Below are 22,983 nucleotides of genomic sequence, written 5' to 3' on the forward strand. Positions count from 1 at the left end.
GTCCTGGCAAATGCCGCAAACGTGTATGAGGTCAAATTCATATTCCTGCCACATTTTGTTGACGTCAAAACGCAGATCATCTTCACTATCGTGCTTGGATGTGTGGTGATTCAATGCTGCATCTAATGAAACGAAACACAAGCTGCATTTGTTGCATGCAATCGAACAGTCTTCGTTTCGAGAAAATGTTTTGATTTTTGGTAAACACACGTTATAACCAGAACTATAGAATTGTTCATGCTTTTCGACATCCTCTGATTCCTCGAAATTATCTGGAGCTACTATTTCACAACTGGGCGAATCCTCGAAATGCTTTGCTAGTTCCTCAATAGATGGGTAAACACGCTTACAATTGCCACAACGGAAAAAATCCTCACGATCGAATATACGATCTATACTTTTTTCGTGAACTTCGTTGTGATCATGAAAAATCTTCAAGTTATCAGTAGTAAATTTACAATAAACGCAATCATATACAGGTTTTTTCTCCTCCGGAGATTGCTCCTCATCTGTGGCGCTTTGCGTTTTTTTTATAATTTCGTACGTTACGTACTCAATAGATTCCGAATCGAAATCTAGATTGTTTGAAACTGTTTCCAACTTCAAGTTTGGTTCTGGATCTCTGATTTCGATTATTTCATCTGAAAAAAATAAGTATGTCACCAAATAAAATAATTTGTATCATAATTTTTCACAAACCAGGACAATCCAAATCCTCTTCCAATGCCTCAAAATTTTTATCGTCATCTATTTGTTGCACTTGTGCCTCTTGTAATTCTTCTATCTCCTCAGATTCCTCGATAACATCTAAGTGATCATAGCTTTCATCGAACCCGAACGGATAGTCTTGTGCTAGACTTTCGACATCGGGAACCTTTGAACCTTCAAGTTTATAGTTGACATTTGTTTCTTCCTGATTTTTCAAGCTATCGATTTGGGTACTTTTGTTCTGGCTGTCTTTGTGCTGGAGGTTAACCTGTATTTCAGCAGACTTTTTAGTAGGTGAAACCTGAATCGATGCTTCATTAGTGATTGGTTTGGGAGCCTTCTCCAATTTGAGGAATCGGTAGAAATAGTGTTCATCGACCTCATTGATTATTATTTTCTCTGTTTGGGATGCACTTGAAGTCGTTTCCTTCCGCGGAACAACTATTTCATTGTTTGACGAAGTGTGAGATGGATCTTCAGATGGTTTTTCTACTCCGAAAATTTCGTAGAGCAAATTTTGGGAGTTATTAATCTTTTCTCGGAAGGAATAAAACTCCTTTATTTTGGATTTACAATCGAGACAGACATTCTTGGGAAAAACTTCTAATTTTGAAGGCTTTAAAATATAAACAATTAATAAATTTTACTCTTACTATAATGAATTGATTACCTACCTTAAAACCACTGACCGATTCCAATACTTTAGGAAACGGGACAATTTTGCCATCGAGAATTTCGTTGCAAAAGATGGGCTTGAGTTGGATTGGGGACAGTTGACTAAGACAGGATCGACACATTTCCTCCGCGTCCACTTGCAGTTCAAGTACGTCCGAATCTTTCATGTTTCCAATGCTTTGGATTTTTCGCTATCTTTTCAGCTTTTTCCGAGCCAAATCAGTGAAAAATTCACACACTTTGAATTTTTTTTTAATTTAGTGTTTATTTATAAACAAACAATATCAATATACACGCTCGAAATCTCGAAATGTATTAATTACACTGAACAAAATCGGACTATATAATTCAAGTGAGTGCGCAAAAATGAAAATCCAATACACGCGCGCTCCTTTATTTTAACTCAAAATTAAGTATAATCGAGGTTCAATTCGATTCTACACTCAGAATCAAAAACAACCCAAAATCGACTTTGCCAGGGCAGCAAAATCAAGTTCAGCTTGCTTTCTTAATTTTGGGGTGTTGTCGATGCACCAAAATCAAAGTTCGTAGCTCGAACTAACCACCCCAAAATAATTTCCCTTTGTTTTCTGAAAGGTCGTGTTTATTCCCCAACGAGACAGTCGTATCGAAAAAAAAGTTGGTAACTAGGTTTCAATATGATGTTCTCACGGTCCTCGTGCGTAATTTATTCTATTTTTCATCTTAGTTTTTCAGACGTTTTCAATCGAATGCAACCTCCTCCAGAGCAGACCAAAATGCTTTGTGCTTAAAAACCGTCTCCGGCGATGCAAAGGAAGAAAAATGGAACCATTGGGAAACCGGAAGAAGCGAATGGTGATCTGGGGCAAAAGCTGGATTTGCATTTTATTTCGCTGAAGACGGAAACTGCGGTAGACACTACGCTGGATGGTTCCAAGGTGGGTGTGCTGTTCAATCTGTGTCAATCTCCGAAAGATAGAAAAATAGAAATTTTCAAGACATGTTTCCTTCCTGATGTAATGATCTATTGAGAAACACGTCTTTACGTTTTCGATGATGGTTTATTACAGGACAACTTATGATACTAGACTAGTTGCTTTTATACCCTAGTCGTTGTTGTTTAGTATTTCCATAGCAACCACAACGTCTACACACTACCAAAAAAATCTGTAAAATCACATCATATATGATGTAAAGAAAAAGAAGCATCACATATGATGGAATATTCCGTGTGAGTTAAATATTACACGACTGTAAATTTGGCGAACGTGTAATATAAAAATGATGTAAACTTCAGCAGACGTGTAAAATTTCAAAGACGTGTAAAATTTAAGTCGCTCTGAAAATTCCGCCAAATGGAATGCTTCTTTTTAATTACATCATAAATGATGTAATTTTACAAATTTCTTTCGTTTTGCGCATTATTAAAAACAAGTTTAAATTTACCGTAAAATTTATTAAAATTGGTTTATTATAATTTTGTACCGAATATCGATCCACTAAGACACTCATGGCAAAAATTATCAACCAACAAATTTTTTTGCAAAAATAATGACATAAAAAACTGCATGACTATGAAGAACACTTAACTTTTACTCGTAAGTCACCGGGTCCTTGCTGATCCGGATTCCTTGACCGTAGCCTTCAACGTACATCTGCTACTGAGACGAATCTTACACTGGTCATCTGTCCTTGTTGCGGTTGCTGTGGTTCGAGTTGTCTCTGCAAAGACAAAAAAATCATATGATTTTGCTTTACCATTATGTATTTTATAACTTACCGGTCGTTGGATTGGATAGTTTCTGGCACCATGCCATACCAGGACGCATCTACACTGGCTGCGGGATTGAGCTGGCAACCACTGCGTTTTTGTTTTCCAATTCCGTCGTCCAGATCGATCGCATTCGCATCTGACGTGGATGTGTTTATCATGAACCATCGTAAGAAAGGTAGTATCACGACCACTCATCGATTACAATTCACTAACGAGTCCGGATTTTAGATGGGCTTAAATGTGTTGTAAATTTACATTTAATAAATGTTCTAAAAATATATTCTCAACAATTACCGCTGTTTGGGCCGCATCACGAAACGCCTGTTTTGCCTTTCTATCGGGGCGGCAAATTGTTCTCGATTTGCGCCGCGCGTTCGGTTTCTTGTTGTTCTTACGCTATGCTGCCTTGGATTCGTTATGCCTTTTAGCCTTCTTTTGACCATCTCCAGTGTCCAGTGTCGCAATCCTCGTACTAATTTAGAAAAAGGAAAAAAGAAATTCACAAATTACAACATACTACAAAAATTTAACAAAAATCGTTCCTTACTCACCTTTTTGGTTATTGCTGCTTTCCGTTCGTCTTGTTTACTCTTTTTCTTCCCGACTCCAGACGGAAAACATTCCGAAATACGGGCAAAATAAAAATACTGTTCCGTCAGGATTTTTCGATGTTTCTTCGCACCATTTCCGGACGACAATTTTCGAGGAACAAACCTTATTTCACGGGCTCACTGAGCAACGATTATTTGTAACATCTTCCGTACTATTGGTGTGGGCTTTTCGGATGCTCGTCAGAAGGACCGATTTTGTCAAAGTGCATCCCTATGTCCAAACCTTCGACGAAAGTCACTGTCTTAATACACAATTTTCACTTAAATTATTCTGGCTTGGAGCAAAGCTAGACTGTAACCGACCCGAACTTTTTTACGCTAGCGAACGAAAAAAAAGGAAACCTTGGAAACAAGCAAATTCCGCACCATCAAAACAACACGATAAAATTACTGAACGAAACCGGATTGTCAAAAGATCCGCAGTTTCCGTCTTTGTCACTCTGCACACAAATTTGAGGGAACGGGTGTTTTTTTTCTTTTAAAATCATATCAATTGAACTCCGATGAACATTATTAAAACGGTCGTTTTGCTTATTGAAACCATCGAATTTTCTTACTTTGAGAGCGCTTAGAAATTTTATTTCCAGTGATGTTTAGACTTCAACATTTGTTTGTTAAGAATTAAGAAAGAAAAAGAAGGATCATATATGATGAAATTTTCAGAGCGAATTAATCATTACACGTCTGTAAACTTCAACTGCCATGTAAAATTTGAAAGACATGTAAAATATTTAAGACGTGTAATATTCAATTCGCACTGAAAATGCCGTCATATGTGATGCTTCTTTTTATTTACATCATATGTGATGGAAATTCACATCAAATAATTACGTTCCGTGTCAAGTAATATTCATGTCATTAGAATTCAATGCTTTTAAGGATTCAACTTTTTTCAATCTGTAAATTCACATTGAATAATCGTGTTCAACGTCATGTAATATTAAAGGTTTCCAATTTCAGTGTTGTTAAGGATTCAGATTTTTTTTCTGTGTAGGATACTTATATACTACGTACATAGCAACTTGAGTTGCTATGCTTCTTATATACAAATAGCTGTAAATCGCTGACTGCTATGATTTCCAACACCCCCTCTCAGATATTTGAATCTATTAACCTTAAAGCTACAGCCAACGATTTTTAACTTCACTGGATAAACCGTCCGCATCTGGATGACTGTCGGATTACAGTCGCACCTCCTCTGAACACCTCATGTACTCCGTTTGGCTGGGCACCCAATTTTGAAACGACGTTTCTTTGACCGTTCAACAACTGTCCAAGTCTGATGATCCTGCAACGTCATTTGCTCGCCCTGGATCGCTTGCCGCCTTTCAACCTCGGTTGGATGACCATCGACATCGGTACAACGTTCAGGAACCTGTTTGGGATTAACAGCAGCAGAAAGAGCTCTATGTGGAAGAAAATCAGAAAACCAACCTGGTCTCCTGCACTCCCGACCACTAGACCTGGGAACTACCACGTTAGGTTCGTTCCTACCTTTTTGTGGTGGGAGTGCGGTTGCGCCTTCCTCGTTGCTGTCGTCTTCTTCAGCAGTGCTACTATCTCCGGATTCTCGACCATCTTCTTCAGTCTCTTCTTTTACGCTCTCATGTTCCCCCTCTCGCTCGGGAAATGGTGGTATTATCTCCGGAATAACCATTCTCTCGTCCGCACTTGGGGCCTTGCATACACGACTCATCCGCCAATAGAAGAGGTTGCCCTTCGCCTTAGCAACACCGATTGTGCCGCCGTCCTTCCTCAGAATTGCACGGTCAGGTTTGAACTCCACGTGCACACCCGCTTTTAGTAGTCTCGCCAACGACAGCACATTGTACTTGAGCTGCTTGACGCACAGCACATTGCCGAACGACAACTTGTACTGATTTCTCCCAACGGCCGACACGCCTTTCACGGTACCTTCCTTCGTTGCTATCAGCACCTCACCAACCTTTGCGCTGTCAATGTGAAGTGGCTCACGCACGCTGCGAATTTCGTTGAACAAGCATTCGTCACGGGCCATGTGGCAGCTCGCACCCGAATCGAGAACCCACTCGATTTCGTCTCGATTGCTGAACACCTTCGCACCAGAAACAAGTGCAAACTCCTTGTTGAATGAAGTTTTCCCCTGCGCTTCGTTCGCTCGGCTCGCCTCGGGACAAGCATGCTTCTTATGCCCGACCTTTCCACAATTGTAGCATTTTCCGGGAAAATTCGCTGACCTCTTACGTCCTTTTCCAGATTTGGCCGCAAACGCCACCTCGTCCGAACCGTTGAACGCACCCGGTCCGAATTCTCTTCCAGAACGCTTCCTCTCCTCTGCTAAAAGGCGTGCTTTTACGATATCAAGCCTTATTTGTTGATCTTCCAAATTTTCCATCGCCGTGGTTACGAGAAAAATGAGATTTTTGACCCCCTCCTCCCCCTCCGTGGACAAGCGTGGACATTTGGCAAACCCCTACCCCCCTCTCCGGATGTCCACGTGGACAGATTTGAAATAGTTTTTTTTAATACCTATGATTTGATCGTTAGAAAACACCACTTTTTGCATTTTTTTTATTGACATGGCTGATTTTGAAAAAACTTAATAATAGTTTACTGATATAAAATAATTTTAAAAATCTTAAATTTCTAATTTATCATATTTATCACTTGTAGCTACTAATTGTTCAAACTTAAACTGGAAAGCTTTGCAATTTTATGATTTTGATTTAAACATCTTAATATTTATTCACACGCAGCGAAAAGTAGTACCATTGAAATTAAAAATACACATCTTTGATTCAAAAACCTTGTGTACATTGAAACAAAATCCAATTTCCTTGATTTGAGTAAATTTTATATTGAACCGAACTATTTTTCGTTTAAAGCAAAGTTCCAAGTTTTAAAATCAAAACTTTAAATTTGAATTCAAAGAATTTATTTTTTGGCGCAGAATCAATGTAAAAATTCATTGATTTAGATGATTTGTTTTTTGAATCAAAGTATTTTTTCGTCAAATAGTCGACACAGCTTCTGTTTGGCGGAAAAGTTTTTGCAACAACCAGTCAGACCTATTTATTTCAGCGGAATCTTCCTGCCGGGCAACCCCAGACAGCACAGTGAGATCCGGCGTAGGAAAGTTTCGACAGCTATGAAAGGTCAAACGATAGTGGACTCCAAGGTAGGTCTTTCAAAATCAATTTAATTTTAAATAACAACATAACAATTTTTTTAGGGCAATCTTTCATCCAACCAATTTGAAGAGGTAACTGTACTGACTGTTCCAGTCCTCCGGCTAAGCGGTTGCAATCGGTTCCGATCCGGTCTAAGGAGACACGACGGCTGGCGCCGAAACCCTTTGGTCGAAACAACTGTCCACCAACAAATATCGTTCAGTAAGTACTATTTCCATGTTATGTATGTAAAAAAAAATTTTAATTGTTAGAATTCTTTAGCTTAATGTCGTTTTTTGTGAGCTTTTTAGCATTTTTGTCATAATTTGTATTATTATTCTACTCTTTATTTACAGATGAACCGGTTCAATAATTCAAACAAGGGAAGATCGATTATGTGAAGTGATGAAAGGTAGAACATCTACTTACAGAGAAAAAAAACTTACAGAGAAATAAAATATTTTAAAGCATAATTGATTTCTTTTTATTTCCAATAGGACGAAAATTAATAAGTAGTACTAGAATTTTTGGGAACAAAAAATAGAAATGAAGAACGATTTTTTTAAATTGAAATCCAAATGCCTTTGAATTAAAGGAAACTTACATAAAATCAAACGAAAAGGTTTTTGAATCGAAAGCATTTTGTTTTTTGGAACAAAGAAAAAGTTTTGATTCAAAGGAAAGCATTTCTTCGAAACAAAAGAAAATGCATTTGAATCAAAGGCATTTTTATTTGTCCCAAAATCAAAGGAAAAAATCCTTTGTTTTTGCGGCACTTTCCTTTGAAACTAATTTTTATTTTTCTGCGTGCACCTTTAGAAAATATTTTGAAAGTAAGTATGTCCACGTGGACATGACCCAAACCCCTACCCCCCTCTTCGTGGAAAAGCGTGGACATTTCCATACCCCCCTCCCCCCTCTAAGTTGTCCACGTGGTATGTGGACGGCCCCTGATGGCGACAAACACTAAGAGCAAACGCACCAATACGAGAGTATACGCGGTCCGATTTTGCTCATTTCAGCGAACCGATTTTGGTATACACACTCTTTCGCGCACCGGGTGGAAGCATATTATTTTTAAATTGTGCATTGCACTGAGAAAACTTTAACAGAAAATATTAAATTAAATTTACTGATCGAATAAATTTTCGGAGTCGATAGTTTTTTCGCTTCAATTTCGGTTATTATCATTTTTATTAATTATTAATTATTATTATGCATAGCGATTGTTGGAGGTTATTCGACGGGTTAACTGCTATCCGTTATGTGACGCCAAAGTCGACATGCTGGTTGAAGATGCCATACAGCAGCAACAGGGCCACGCAGTTTCGAGCGACCAGCAACCGGGTCAGGTTGCGGATGCAGCTAGAACTTAAGTGAATTCTGTGCAGTGTCAGCCGGAATCATCCGAAATTCAGCGGAACTTGCGCGAAATATGCCAGCTGCTGTGGAGTTCCACGATCAAACAGGAGGTTTTCCGCCGCCGGTCCAAGACTTTGGCTTCAGTGAGTCGGAACCGTTTTCCCTGGTGCAGCGCAGCGAGAAGGAGGATTGTATGCGTCATTGCCCCGGTTCAAACTTATCTGCTAAAGGTGCTGCTCATGGCCCCGGTCAGACAGTGAAGTTTTTTTTTCTATCTGCTGCCTATACTTTTCCAACCTGTACGGAGGGTAGAAAAAAATTTAAAAAAAATAAATTTTCGCTAAATAAACAGTTTTTTCACTTACCTGCATTGCTTACGTTGTTGTTACTCGATGCTGGTCAATTGCAAGTTCTGCACTGTTCAAAATTATGCTAATTCCGACGACCCACTCGGCTGCGAAGAACAAACCCTGGGCCACCGATTCCGAGGGCCTAAATTTTCACCTCTTTCGACCCAGCACAGAATACTTCCAAAATGGCTCTATATAATTTTCGACACATTTCCGATCCCCCCGCGAACAAAATTCCGTCCGCACGTTCGAACGAATCAAAAGAAAAGCCACAATTGCTTAATTAATCAACAAATTGTTTACCAAAATTACAAAATTTTAATAAACATCGTTTGTTGAACTTAGGTCGAATTCACAGTGAGCGCGGTGCGAAGTGCGAAGCGAATTTCCAATTCGCGCGAAAAACCGCTTCTCATTGAAACACGTTGGAAAAAACATCGACCGGCCACAGTGCAAGCGAATTTTCGTGCGAAGACCCGGCTGGATCGCGCGAATTCATCCTGTTCATCCGGACATACACTGAAAATATTCTCTCGGATATTTTTTATCGAATAATGATTTATCAATAAAATCTTTTTCAAAAGTTTATTTATAAATATTATATATTATTATATATTTTATTATTATTGCCGTTTCTGTGTTGGTAATGAAAAATGCACGGTTTTTTAGCGCGGATTTTCGAAACAAACGCGGTTTCAGTCTTTTTCTATCGAAACAAATTATAACTGGCAATAAACGACCGGTGGCATGAAAGCCCCGCAATATGTGTATAGGGTGAAGGGGCTGAACGGATAGAAGTTGGAATTTGCTATCTGACATCATCTTGAAATCCAATATGGCCCCTTCTACTCAACTTTAAAATGCTGGAAGTGACTGAAAAGCACATGAAACTCCCACAATATGGGTATTGGATGAAAGTATTCAATAAGTAGAAGTCGAATTTGGCTGTCCGACGCCATTTTGAAATACAAGATGGCGGTTTCCGCTTAATTCAAAATGCAATAAATAACTGAAAATCGTAAGGTCCATCCACAATATAAGAAATGAGTAAAAGGGATAAAAAAGTAGATGAAAAATTACTGACAAAAATTTAACAAAAATTTTGAGAGAACTGTAAAAAAGCACTGAAATGAATAAACAAAAATAAAACAAGTGTTATAAAACTAAAGTAATATTGACAAACATAAAACAAAACTGTGGGAAAATATGAATAACTCTTACTAAAATTAAAAAAAATATGACAAAAAAAATAGTGACAAATGACAAAACTTAGAATAAAACACGCCAAATGTGGTTAAATAATTAATCCAAAAATATGACAAATATTACAAAATTAGACAAAAATATGAGAAAAAAATCACAGAAATGGTAAAACTATAACAAATGAGAAAAAAAATTATGATAAAATTATAATCGAAATTTGACACTAAAATGACCTGACAGAACTAATATAAGGACCAATATTTGACAATAAATTTACAAAAATGACAAAATAATAACAACAAATTCACAATAAAATCACAAAAATCTGACAAAAAATAAGGCAAAATGGCTAGAATATGACAAAGTTCTGAAAAAAAAATATGACAAAAATTTGTCAAGAATAATGACAATAATCTAACAAAATTATGAAAAATGAGATAAAAACAAAATACTTTCAAATATATGTAAGAAAAATGACAAAATGATGACATATACGACATAAAAATCACAAAATTAAAAAAAAAAGACAAATCCGAACATATAATAATAATAATAATAATTTCTTAATGATGAATATGTAAAAAATATATCGCAAATACGACGAAAAAATGACACAATCTATACAAATCTATGGGCTTGTGATATGTGTAACTCAGTTGGCAAGTTAGTTCCCTCCTAAGCCAATGTCGAATATAATCGAACGAAAAAAGACAAAACTATAAAAAAAAACTTACAATCAAATGAACAAAAAATCTGACAGAACTATGACAAAAATATGACAAATGAAAACATGACAAAATTATGACAAACATTAAAATAAAATGACAAAAATATTACAGTACTATGACAACCTTTGTCAATTGTCATAGTTTTGTTATGTTTTATCATAGTTTTGTAACATTTTTTCATATTTTTGTTGCATATATTTTTATCACATTTGTAAGATTTTGGTCATAGTATTGCCAGATTTATGTTATTTTATTTCAAAATTTTGTCATACAGACCCCGCTTGATTTTGACAACATTCGATTTTGGCAACATCCGAGCAAAAACCGTTCGTTTTTGGCAACATCCAAAAAAGACGTTTTTTTTTGTCTTTTTTTTATTTTTTATTTTCATTTCAAATCAATAAAAATTAATGTAAAACGTAATATTATGATAGTTTTAAACAGTAAAAACATGAATTTTTCCATGATTTACTGCTTATAACTAATATAATTGAGTCAAATTGAAAAATTGTATGCTAATATAAGGTTTTACATCAATTTTGACTAATTTGAATTAAAAATAAAAAAGTGACAAAAAACCGTTCAATTTTGGCAACATTCGAATTTTGGCTACATAAAATTTTCGGGCGTGTTGCCAAAAACGAACGGGGTCTGTAATTGTAATTTTTGATTGGTTATTTTATTTGTCATATTTTTATTTCATTTTTCATATTTTCCATAATGTTGTCAAATATTTGTCAAAGTTTTTATTTCGAGTTTTGGCATTAGGCCGGAACAAATTTCAAATCCTTCTTTTGTCACTCGGAGTTGGAACATCGCGAGGGGGGGGGGGACAATAAAAAATAACGCAAAAAAACAAATAAATTAGAATAAACTGCACGAAAGCTTGTATGCAACCAAGTTGCATACAATATCTTTGCACAAAACTTAAGAAACAAGTAATTTTTTATCGAAAAATTCAATAAAACCAAGAATACAAAAGGTGAAATAACTTCCATCTTCCGAAATTCGTTTTTTTTCTTCTTGTTATCTTGTGGATTCTTGATTTTTTTTCTCGAAATTTTCATTAAATACTTGAAACTTTATTTATTTCCCCCTTCGGGTTTTTGGAAATCTCGAAGGGGGGGGGGGGGGGGGGGGTGACAAAAGAAGAAATTGATATTTGTTCCAGCCTTATTACCAATTTTTGTTATTATTTAGTCAATTTTTATTAATTTTTGACAGATTTTTTTTAAATTTGGTCATGGCTTTGCCATTTCAATGTCAAATTTATCATAGATTTGGTATATTTTTCTCATATTTTTGTAATATTTTTATCACCTTTGCCATTTTTTTATTAAAGTTTTGTCAGCGTCTCGTAATATTTGTTATTATAATATAGTATTTTTTTCAAAATTTTGTTATATTTATGTCATAGTTTTAGTAGATTTTTTTGCGATTTTCAGTCATTAAAATTATTTTAAAGTTGAGCGGAAGCCGCCGTATTGGATTTTAAGATGGCGTTTCATAGCGTCAGACTGCAAAATTCGACTGTTACTAATTGATTGAGTTTTTCGGAATTAATGCGGATTAGTTTTTTTTTGCGCGGTACGTATCCCTCGCTCACAGTTTTGTTAATTTGCAAAGATTTTTTCACGTGTGATTAATTTTTGCAACACCGAAGGTTTTTTTCAGTGTTGAACCGCTTCGCAATTCGCGTGCACTGTGGCCGGCCTTCAAAAACGAACTTGCGAAATTCATCCGGTGAATGAATATTTCGCTTCGCAGTTCGCTTCGCGCTCACTGTGTTCGTACCCTTAGCCTTAAATGGTAGATTTTTTTCAGTGCATGTTTGCTCTCACCCCTTTCTAGTGAGCAAATTTGGTGATTTTGTCGGTCCCGACGGCAACGGCCCTATTTTGCTCACCCACATACTAACCCCCGGTGCGGTTTAAAAGTGATCAAACGCGTGAGCATTTTCACTATACTCGCGATTGCTGCGGATGCCCTAACCGTTGCTGCCGATCGATTTGTGGAATGCACACTTGTGCCAATCGTCCGTGGAGGCGAAATCCTGCAATTGACGACCGAATCAGTAACCAAAACTTCACTATGCGTGGAAAACTCACTCCGAATTCGCAAAAACCACTCCGGAATAACAGTGAGCAAAAACGCGTCTACACTGGTCGAACGACTCAACTCGGAATGATTATTTTTCCTTCAAAATGGAATAAAAAACCTACTTTTTGAGTACAAAACATTTTTATATTTTCGTTTACATAGCTCCGAGACAGACCCATTTTAATGCGATGATCTATGCTTTAGTTAAGTTTGAAAAACTACTTTTAAGAAACTTTGAAATAATTTTCAAAACAAAACCTTTATAACTCTGCTTTGAAAACAAATAGAGTTTTAATGTTACAACAAAGTTTCATATTTTATCCTGTTCTGCAACTTTGTAGTATAAAATAATGCTCTATCTATTGAAACAAAAAAGTTGGAATATTCATTTTTTTTATAGTAGACTTTGACTAATTTTTCATGCTTTCAAATTATGGAGCATGTATAAAGCACAGAGAACAGACGTACAAGCTAGCCCACGAAACTTGTGTAAAAATCCCAACACCCTTTTTGAACTAATTTTTGTTTTTTGGCTACGATTACGCCTTTTCGAAAACTGGGCACTTAAAAGTTGATTTGTAACTCTTGAACGGCGCAATAGATGACACTGTTTGCAGTCAGTTTCAGAGTGCCTCCAGTAGGGTGGGTGTATACTAAGGAAAAGTAGGCAAGGGGTACTAAAAGTTTCTCATTGGTGGGGGGTGGAGACGGTGCGCTTTTTGACAGCGAATTGTTCGCCTACCATGCCTACGATTACGATTGCCTGTCACAAGGGTCACAAGATGGACGATTCCGTGCATTGGTATAAGAACACACCTAGCTTTACCCGCCTTGGTCAGTTTCTAACGTATTTTTTTGGTGATAGCATTTGAAATTTTACACACTTTTATGACGGTTTTTTGTTCGAGCTTGTACGTCTGTTTTCTGTGTTTAAAGGAGCAAATGTTCTGAAGACACTTAAGCGATAAGATAAGAGACAGAGGCGCTAGGAAAAAAGTTTCACTTTTAGCCATTTCGGGCCACTATGCAGCGTGGCGCGTGGACATAGATCAGTTTAAAAGTGTCGTACATGATTTGTTTTATGTTATCAATAATAGAGACACTATAATTTAATATAGCCTGGCAAAGAGAATGACGGAAGCCAATCGAACTGTCATTCGCGGGAGCCAATCGAGCAAACTTTCTAAATAGGGGCAGTTCACATACCGCGTGGACAACTTAGGGGAGGGGGGGGGTGTCCATGGAGAGGGGGGTAGGGGTTCGGGTCATGTCCACGCGGACATACTTACTTCCAAAATATTTTCTAAAAGTGAATAAATATTAAGATGTTTTAATAAAGCAAAATCTTAAAATTGCAAAGCTTTCCAGTTTAAGTTCAAACAACTAGTAGCCACTTAAAGGCAAGTGATAAATACGATCATTTTGAAATTTAAAAATTTTAAAATTATTTTACATACATCAGGAAATACCAATTCGTTTTTTTTTAAATCAGCCATTTCAATAACAAAAAGGCAAATAGTAGTGTTTTCTAACTGTCAAATTAAATTTAGAACAAAAAATACATTTTCAAATCTGTCCACGTGGACATCTGGGGAGGGAGCTTTGGCAAATGTCCACGCTTGTCCACGGAGGGGGAGGAGGGGGTCAAAAATCGCATTTTTCTGTCCACGCATAACTTTCACTATTTTTCACCTATAGATCATAAAATATTTTTCAAAAACGATTTCGAGTTCAATTAACAAATATAGCATTTAATTTACAAATCTAAAAAATTATTTTATAATTAGCAACTGGAGAGAGTTTATGAAGAGCTTAAACATTATCAGAGAATGCTCGATTGGCTCCGCGCGAATGACAGTTCGATTGGCTCCCGTCATTCTCTTTGCCAGACTATATGAAATTATAGTGTCTTAAATAAATAACGCCTTAACAAATGCGTTCAAATATTCCGCTTAGTTAGTTAGACATATTCAATATCGGTGGTATACATTTAGGGGCAACATAACATGCCGATTTGGACGATTTCCAGTTAATCAAATTTCTTGAAATTTGAAAAAAAAAATTAATTTCAAACCCGTTGGAGAGCACCCATTGATTACTTTAGAGAGGTATTTAGAAACATTGTTTGAGGGATTTTCCCTTAAACGTCCTCAAGTCGCGAGTAAATTCCCTCAATACCTAAACCGTAAAGATGAATGGAAACACCAAGTGACCTTTTGAGTAATTTTTATTGTCAATGATATAGTGAACATTATTTTTGCAGCTTTTCCGATTGTTTAGTAGATTACACCAACAATGTTTGTTACACTGACTGTCTTTAATTGTTGTGTATTCTCGCTTTCACGATGTGTGAAATTGATGAATCTCACGAAATCAAATAATAGATAGGCTTGTAACTGTATGATTAGGGTGCTGGCTTCCGGTAAAAAATAAAATTGCTGCTAACTACCCATTCTGGCTGGCTCAATTTTGTGACAGCAACGAGCAACGAGATACTAATTAAGATTCTCGAACAGGGCAACGAAGAATATCGTGCTTGTTTAATCTGAAGTGCAATGAATGGACTAACGACTGCGCTATAAAAGCTGTGGCATTTGTTTAACTTTAACTCATCATTCTAAAATGGCTCGAACTTTCGGTTTCGGTTTTGTGTTGTTGATGGTGACGCTAGTTTTAGTGGGAACCGTGTTAGCTGCCCCGAAGAAATCCGGCAGCAGAGTAAGAAAATTGTGTCTATTTAGTGGATGGAATGATTAATTATAATCGTTAAATCCTGGAAACAGAATCCTGGATAAAAAAATCGATTTGAACCACCCATTTAGAAATTGGATTTTCGTTCTGGATTTTATATACTATCAATTCAGTTTTAAGTTTTATAATTTCAATTCTATTAGCAGTTGTGAGAGTTAAAATCTATTATCTATATTATGGATTTTTTTTAAAGATAAAAAATGAGACTTGTGGAGTTTCATGAACTATTATATTCTTATTTTGCACCATAGGGAAAACGGAGTCCACAAATGCCGCCGATTCCACAGATTCCACCCGGCTTACCGAACCCTAGTGATCTTCCAATTCCTAGTCCAGCAATGAGAAGGGTAAGTGTTAATTTCTATATTAATTTTAATGGGTTTTTTATATTTTGTACTTTTTTGCTTTTCATTAACATGCCCTCTAGCCTAAAATTTCAACACATATCAAGCTTCCTTCTAAAGGCTCAAAAATGCCTGTCTATCCACCTTTCTTTCATATTCTATAATAATACAAATTCTCTCTAAAATTTTATTCCGCCGAACATGCCACCTTAACTTTCGAATAATTTGTACTTTTTTGTAGTTCGTAAGACATGCCACCTCCCATGTGGCCGCAGGATCCAATTCGATGCAACAGCAACAGCAACAGCATCCTCATGACTTACCAAATGGGCCTCCAACGCCGCCCACGCCGGGAATGTCAAACCAGGGTTAGGTTTAAGATTCCCGCAAGGTGCCTGCTAGCAAGTCAAGAATGATCAATCAATGGAGAGAAAACGTGTGTGGGCGTTATTGATAGACTTATTTGAATAGTGATCTAGTATCAGAATAAAATGCCAACAGTCAATCCAAATTCAACGCGTTTTTATTTATCGTGTCTTTTTTTCTCGAGACCTAATAAGTTTTGAGGTTCCATAAGAAAAACACAATTTGAATAATTGATGTACCCTTAATTATGCACTATAGTCTCCCAGAACATCTGACATATTCTATCCTGCCGTGAATACACTTCACTGCAGATTCTTGTGATTTTATTCATTCCTTAGAAAAATGAAAACGGTTTTGAAGAGAATGGCTGTAGTGTTAAACTTCCAGAAAAAATCGGTCGGAAATGAATCCAGCTTTGAAATTAATATATTTTTGCTACAGTTATAGCATCGAGATGAGTTTTGTAACGTGTGTTCATGTTAGAATTCAACGTAAAAAATCTGCATTCATCTGTACCAATTCTTCGCCAATAGAGGAGATAAGGGCAAAACGAGAACCCAAGGGAAAATTCCCAAAAATAATTTTTAATAGAAACACATTTTTAGTTCATGGAGTGTCTATCTTCAAACAGAAAAGTAATCTCCTCTTCAATCGCTCAACGAGCCTGAAGTGTGTATGGGATTTTGAGACATTTTGTTCGGGAGAAACATGAAAATCAAGGTTTTCATCAATAACTTTGGTTTCCTTCGACCGGTTTCTTTTGAAAACGAGCCCTAAATTATGACAAATATTTTATCCGAAGACTGCAAATCGATTCGAGTTAAAATAAAATAGTTATTGGGCTTCAAAAATGGGTTAACTATTTTAATTCATCACGGTTTATGCTGCCACGAAATGTTCGAACGCCCCGACTTATTAACAATGTCGTTTCGTTTTCAAAACAAATTGGCCGAAAGAAACCAAAATGATGGATGAAAAACTGGTTTTACTTGTTTTTCTAGAACAAAGTGCGTTGAGCGACCCCTTCATGTGATCCGATCTGGCCCAAATTTGGCATGAGATCTTGCACTAGGCCTAGGATCAATTTTAGCCGGCAGCCTGCATAACATTTTACAGGTTTTGTTTATTCCATCGGGGCTTATTGTGCATATAAACAAAAGTAGAAATACTATATCCTACAACGCCAAAAATAGTACATAAAGATATCGCTGACCATACTGACTGGACACTCAATTTCGTTTTTGAGGTGAGTGATCGAGTAAGGAACTCACAAATCAAGAGGCTGAGATCAGTTTTTATTCAATAGCTGTGCTGTAAACTTGTCTTTTATTGCTCCTAGAGAACATCACAGTTTCGGCGAATTGGAGAAATTTTTAGAGTCTTGTACGGCTATAAAATTCAGTGGAGAAGTGTAATCCTGGTTAAAAATTTATAACCAGTGTGATTTTATGCTGTGGTAAGAGGAATAAAGATTCAAAAACTTCATAGATTTGAGGAATTTAAGTTCAGCGAATTAAAAAGGAATTCGTCTTTCGTTTTAGGACAAAGGCGGATTGGCTTTTGTGCTTCTGATTCTGTGAAGATAAGTTTTTTTGCGGTTTTTTTCCGGTGAGAAGGTGAGGTGTTGAACAAAATTAGTGAGGACGCAAGTATAGGATCGCGCCAAAGATCAAGTGGCAGAGTATCCTCAGACAAGAACAGCTAGCTGGTAGTGCAGCTATCACGTATTAGTAGCTGGTTTGTGCTGGTTGCTAGCTTGCTAGTCGACTTGCGGGCTGGCTTGCTAGTTGTGGTTGGTTGCTGTTAATGGGGCTTGTCGGCAAACGTCTGCAAATATCGACCACTTGAAGTGAGTTTGAAGAGGTATTAAATGGAATTGAATTGAAGTGGATGTTTGTTTGGCTGGGAGAAAACATTCAGCAAATTTAATTTAATTCTGGATTGTGAAAATAATTTCAATCCTTTGCTTGGGAGAGATTGGTTAGATTTATTTTACTGCAACTGGAGAAAAAGCTTTAATGAATTTTCTGAAATTGATAAGGTGAACTCTATAGCTGAGAATACAATTCAGAAAATATGACACAAATTTAGTAGCGTTTTTAGTAAAGATTTTACTGAACCTATCATAGGGTTTGAAGGTGATTTAGTCGTAAAGAATAGTAGTCCTATTTTCAAAAAGGCTTACAATGTCCCTTTTCAATTGAAAGATAAAGTTTTGAAACATTTGGACAAACTTGAGAGAGAGAAGGTCATCACCCCAATTAAGACGGGCTGTCGTGTGTATTGTTCTCTTGATATGGAGGGTGCTTATACCCAGCTGTCGATTTCAGAAAGATCAAAGAAGTTCATGGTGAATAACACGATTAAGGGACTCTTTACGTACAATAGGCTACCACAGGGTTGTGCTTCTTCAGCAGACATTTTCCAACAAGTTATGGAACAAATTCTTTGTGGAATAGATGATGTTTTCGTCTACTTAGACGATGTGCTAATAGCAAGAAAGTCTAAAGAAGAATGTGAAAAGAAACTTCATGAAGTTTTGGAAAAAATTGTAAAAAGCTAATATGAAGGTGAACTAGGAAAGTGCCTAATACAAACTAAAAAAAATGCTAAAGTACCTGAAACAGTAACGGAGCTTAAAGCATTTTTAGGGCTCATAAATTTTTTTTGGAAGATTCCTTCCACATTTATCAGCAAATTTAAAAAGCTTCTACAAACTTTTACGTAAGGACGTAAAATACGTCTGGAGTGAAGAATGTAACATTGCATTTAATAATTGTAAAAATCTGTTAACTAAGGTTGACTTTTTGGAGTTTTATGATTCCAGAAGGCCACTGGTTGTCGTAGCTTATGCATGTTCAATGTACAGCGATGCCTTGTTTTACCTCATGCGAGAGTTTATTCGTGGGTATGAAAGTTTTTTAAGCTCCGTGACAGTTTTGGGAAAATCTTCGTGACAGTTTTCAATGCGTTGAATTTCGCATGACAGTACTACTTACTCCGTCCGACTGTAGCCGAGATTCGCTCGGGCCGAGTTAATTTCGAACGAACGTATTTTCCTTTTGCTTGAAGCTACTGCGGGTGGTGATCACCCCAATCACCCTCCCCTCCCCTTTTCGCCTAACCTGCACCGGCACCACACATCGCGTTACGCCTCGGTCGTATGTTGCTGCTCGGTGTGAATGTATGACTCGTTCGATCTATTCGAACCGAGCAGCAGCGCATACGATCGGGCATGGGTACGGTAGGGGCACGACAGTGACCCGTGACAGTCCTGCCCAAAACTGTCACGCCCTGCAACCGACAGTTGGATGAAATTATTTTCGAAACAGGAAGCATGCAGGGATGAAAACCGAACTGTCGGTTGGGTTTGCTACAGCTTAAAGCACAACATTTTCGGCAACGCATGCTTTGAGCCGTTTGTTCAGATACAGCCTGGGTTCTCGCACGTGTGCGATGTAGCCGAAGCGTTTCGATTCGTTACCGACGGTACAGCAGCGAACCGAGTGGTAAGGAAAACCGAGACAGTTTGTTTGGCAAGAAAAAAGCTGTCATAGCAAAGCTGTACTTTTCGGAAGCCTGGTCATGTCAGTGTGATCTGTGAAGATATTTTTCGGAGTGGAACACAAAATGGGGGAAATAAGTTCGTTTTTCTGTCAAAATGTCTTTCAACAACAAAAGGGTACATTTCGTAAAAATTTAAAAATGAAGAGTACGCCCACTTATTGATCGAAAAAGAGTACATAATTAAATTTTTCAAAATATCTCCTCACTAGCGGTCAAAATATTCTGTGTACGATTTGAACATCGGATTTTGTTTAATTTACCAGTGAGCAGCTTTTCTAGAAGTCAGGAATTAAGTTGGGCCTGTTTAAAAGTCAGGTAGACGAGCCAGTCAGAAAAAAAAAATCTTTTTTATCGTATCTATTATTGAAATTTTCGAATTGGGCTCACATTCATAACTTCATGGAGTCAATCATCTTAAATTTTATTCGGTCTAACAGCTGTTGACACGGCCAGAGCTACGTGAGCCATCTCCCAACTCTGTCGTAGGGGAATCAAAACAAACACGGTGATTGGAAAGGCAACGTTTGACAAGTGGCGGTTAAACGAGGCGACGAAAAGGTTTAGAATAGATAAGTGAAATTAAGACAGAAACGTGGTCAGTCAGTGAGCTCGATAAGCCAGTTATTTAAAAGGAATTAGATAGGGAATCCAGAAGTAGAAGGTTGTATACCGCAAAGTTGTGGTGATAAAATTGAGGTTACCTCAGATACTCAATCGGAATCGTTAGGACGATCAACACCTCATCTGAACCTATCGAAATAGGATCGTAAGTTAGAGCCGGATTAGAATTGTTTCCTAGTTTGTAAAAGCCCCTTTTTTATCTAGGTATGAGAGGTACCTATTCATTCGAGTGCAGGACATCAAGTGCTCAACCGACTAAGTGCACGATTGATTATTAAATCAAAAGTAAGTGGCCTCAAAAGTTTCACCTTAAACTACCTAACACCTTACTTTAAAACGATTAGGTCAATATCTATACCCGGAATTGATAAAGGGTAAAACAAAGAAAGGGGAAAAAGGTTCATCTAGTACCGAGATCAGGATCAGGAGTTATTGAAATACTAAAAATTTGTAAGTCCTTCATTATATATTTTTTAAGATCATATGTTTATAAAATGTTGAATATATTTCAGCTTGAGCTGTCTAAAACTGCTATAAGAAACAGTGTTTATAAAATAGATCCGAAGAGTTTACGTAACAAACTCAAGAAATTTTTATCGGATCAACCTCCAAAATGGAAGGTGCTAGTGGACAAGATTTCACCCTCACCCCTTGCGTGACTTGTGGTAGCGCCTCGACCCAAAACGAAGGTATGGTTTGCTGCAATGGATGCGAAGGATGGTTCCACTTTCGGTGTGTTGGGGTGACCGAATCTGTCAAGCGACAAAAGAAGTGGTTCTGCCCAGCTGAATTGTGCCAACAGATGTATTCTAAACTGTTGAGAAAACAGGAATCAGCATCGGCAGCCCGTAAAGCAGCGTCTGCGAAAAAGGTGGAAGGATCTGAAAAGTCCAATGTTGGATCCGAACAACAATCTAGTTCCTCCGACGAAGGTAAACGGAAGTCCCAGACGGAAGAACAGAAGGAGAGAACCAAAAAGCAGGAGGAAGATCGGATCCTAGAAATGGAACGGCAGGATTATGAAATTGCATTCAAGGCTCGGCAATACGCCATTGAGGCGGAACTCCGAGAAAGGGAACGTGAACTAGAAAGAAAAATGTTGGAAAAAGTTTTACTAGACAAAAAAACGGATGTTGAACGTTTACGGAAAATGCGCAGTTCCTTTCAAGAGCAAATGGATGCTGTCGATGAAGAACTCGCTCAATTAACGATCGAAGCTAAACAAACTACACCCACAAACCAACGGAGTAAGAAAACTTCTACGCCGTTGTCTAGAAATGACAGCCTGGCAACGATAAAATCGGTAATCTCACCACCTAGGAAGATTCACACTCATGAACCTGACACCACTAGTGAATCTGATAGTGGTGCCTCGGGTGAATTGTCGACAACCAGCGAGTCTGATGCCGAGAGTGACAACGTAGCTTCAACAAGTACATCACATCTTTGTAGACCAACCAGAGCTCAACTGACTGCGAGGAACGGTATCACCCGAAAACTTCCATGCTTCTCGGGAAAAGCTGAAGAATGGCCACTGTTCTTCAGTAGCTATACCTCTTCGACGGAAGCATGTGGATACAACAACGTTGAAAATCTTGTCAGGTTACAAGAAAGTCTAAGAGGAACAGCCCTGGAGAGCGTCCGCGGTCAACTTCTGTACCCTAAGTTGGTTCCAAAAATCATTAAAAAATTGCGGAAGTTGTACGGACGTCCTGAATTGCTGCTACATTGTTTCACGGATAAAGTACGGAAACTTCAACCTCCGAAAGCTGATAAGCTTTCTAGCTACATCCCCTTTGGCAATGCGGTCGAACAATTATGCAATCACCTAGAAGCGGCAGAATTACATGACCATATGAATAATCCAACGTTAATCCAGGACCTAGTCGGAAAACTGCCCGCCGGTGATTGTAACCGTTTGTTACTGCTTTTTATGTGACTCCGCCACAAAATCCTACCACTCCTGTACTCCGTTGAGAGTAATACCACAGTAGATCCAATTCCTCTTTCCTAAACGCCCTAATGCAGGCACTTTTCTCTGAGGGATATCCATGGGCGTCGGGTTTAGGCAGGGTACATGCCGGGGAAGTGTGATCACCCGGAGAGCGAACACACCCGCGTAAAAATTACATTCTCCTTCGTATGTGTGTCGGTCAAATGTAACGTAGATTTTTGCACATGCGGGGCTAGTTCTTTCTGCCTGTGACCGTTTCAGAGAACGGAAGTGCGCGTCATTAAAAGTTCGTAAAATTTGTGAAATTGTGGTGTAAATGTTTAAAAAGTTTTTTCCTATAATTACAGAAAAAAGTAGCCAAGTAAAACCGCAGCAAGGCTTACAGTGGCATACATTAGTTAAAAACCTAGTTAAAATCTTATAAGCTAAAAATTAAAAAAAATAGTACGGTTAGTAGAAGCTATGATGTAGTGTAAAAATGTTAAAACTTAATTAAATGTATATTACTTAAATAGATAAAAAGTGGTTGACAATACAAAAACCACATGCAGTGTAAAACCGCATTCGACGAAACACAACATTAAAAAGGTAAATTGTCTAAAAAGAAACAAACAAAAATGTAAACCACGTGTAAATTAAAAAACGTCACAGATATATGTTAAAACCCATTTGGCAGGTCCAAGAGGGCCTTTTTTGTGTTTCTATCCCATTTGCTTAACAGCACGGCGCAGCAGAAAA

The 22,983-nt window shown here is 37.5% G+C and overlaps 1 protein-coding gene and 3 long non-coding RNA genes across 4 annotated transcripts; 2 read left to right on the plus strand and 2 right to left on the minus strand.

The window, feature by feature from the left end:
• Window positions 1-2,942: 2,942 nt before the first annotated feature.
• Window positions 2,943-4,414, minus strand: LOC129749900 (uncharacterized). The gene is made up of 4 exons (XR_008738209.1): window positions 3,691-4,414; window positions 3,434-3,611; window positions 3,146-3,372; window positions 2,943-3,087 (listed from the first exon to the last, which is right to left on the minus strand). It is a non-coding gene; the product is annotated as an uncharacterized LOC129749900 (long non-coding RNA).
• Window positions 4,415-6,784: 2,370 nt separating this feature from the next.
• LOC129746256 (uncharacterized) lies at window positions 6,785-7,310 on the plus strand. The gene is made up of 3 exons (XR_008737276.1): window positions 6,785-6,907; window positions 6,962-7,121; window positions 7,256-7,310. It is a non-coding gene; the product is annotated as an uncharacterized LOC129746256 (long non-coding RNA).
• Window positions 7,311-8,074: 764 nt separating this feature from the next.
• Window positions 8,075-9,041, minus strand: LOC129749192 (uncharacterized). The gene is made up of 2 exons (XR_008737948.1): window positions 8,627-9,041; window positions 8,075-8,558 (listed from the first exon to the last, which is right to left on the minus strand). It is a non-coding gene; the product is annotated as an uncharacterized LOC129749192 (long non-coding RNA).
• Window positions 9,042-15,203: 6,162 nt separating this feature from the next.
• On the plus strand, window positions 15,204-16,248 carry LOC129749226 (uncharacterized). Its single transcript, XM_055744165.1, has 3 exons — window positions 15,204-15,360; window positions 15,645-15,740; window positions 15,979-16,248. The coding sequence occupies exons 1-3, from the start codon at window positions 15,265-15,267 to the stop codon at window positions 16,108-16,110; spliced, it is 324 nt and encodes a 107-aa protein (XP_055600140.1). The 5' UTR covers window positions 15,204-15,264; the 3' UTR covers window positions 16,111-16,248.
• Window positions 16,249-22,983: the final 6,735 nt, after the last annotated feature.

Source organism: Uranotaenia lowii, chromosome 2 (genome assembly GCF_029784155.1).
Source record: "Uranotaenia lowii strain MFRU-FL chromosome 2, ASM2978415v1, whole genome shotgun sequence".
Lineage (NCBI taxonomy): Eukaryota > Metazoa > Arthropoda > Insecta > Diptera > Culicidae > Uranotaenia > Uranotaenia lowii.

Excerpts from the sequence above, each read along its gene's own strand:
- LOC129749226 (XM_055744165.1), top strand. The coding sequence starts at position 15,265 with ATGGCTCGAACTTTCGGTTTCGGTTTTGTGTTGTTGATGGTGACGCTA. Across the intron at positions 15,361-15,644 it reads CGAAGAAATCCGGCAGCAGA|GGAAAACGGAGTCCACAAAT; the intron begins GTAAGAAAATTG and ends TTTGCACCATAG. Across the intron at positions 15,741-15,978 it reads CTAGTCCAGCAATGAGAAGG|TTCGTAAGACATGCCACCTC; the intron begins GTAAGTGTTAAT and ends ACTTTTTTGTAG.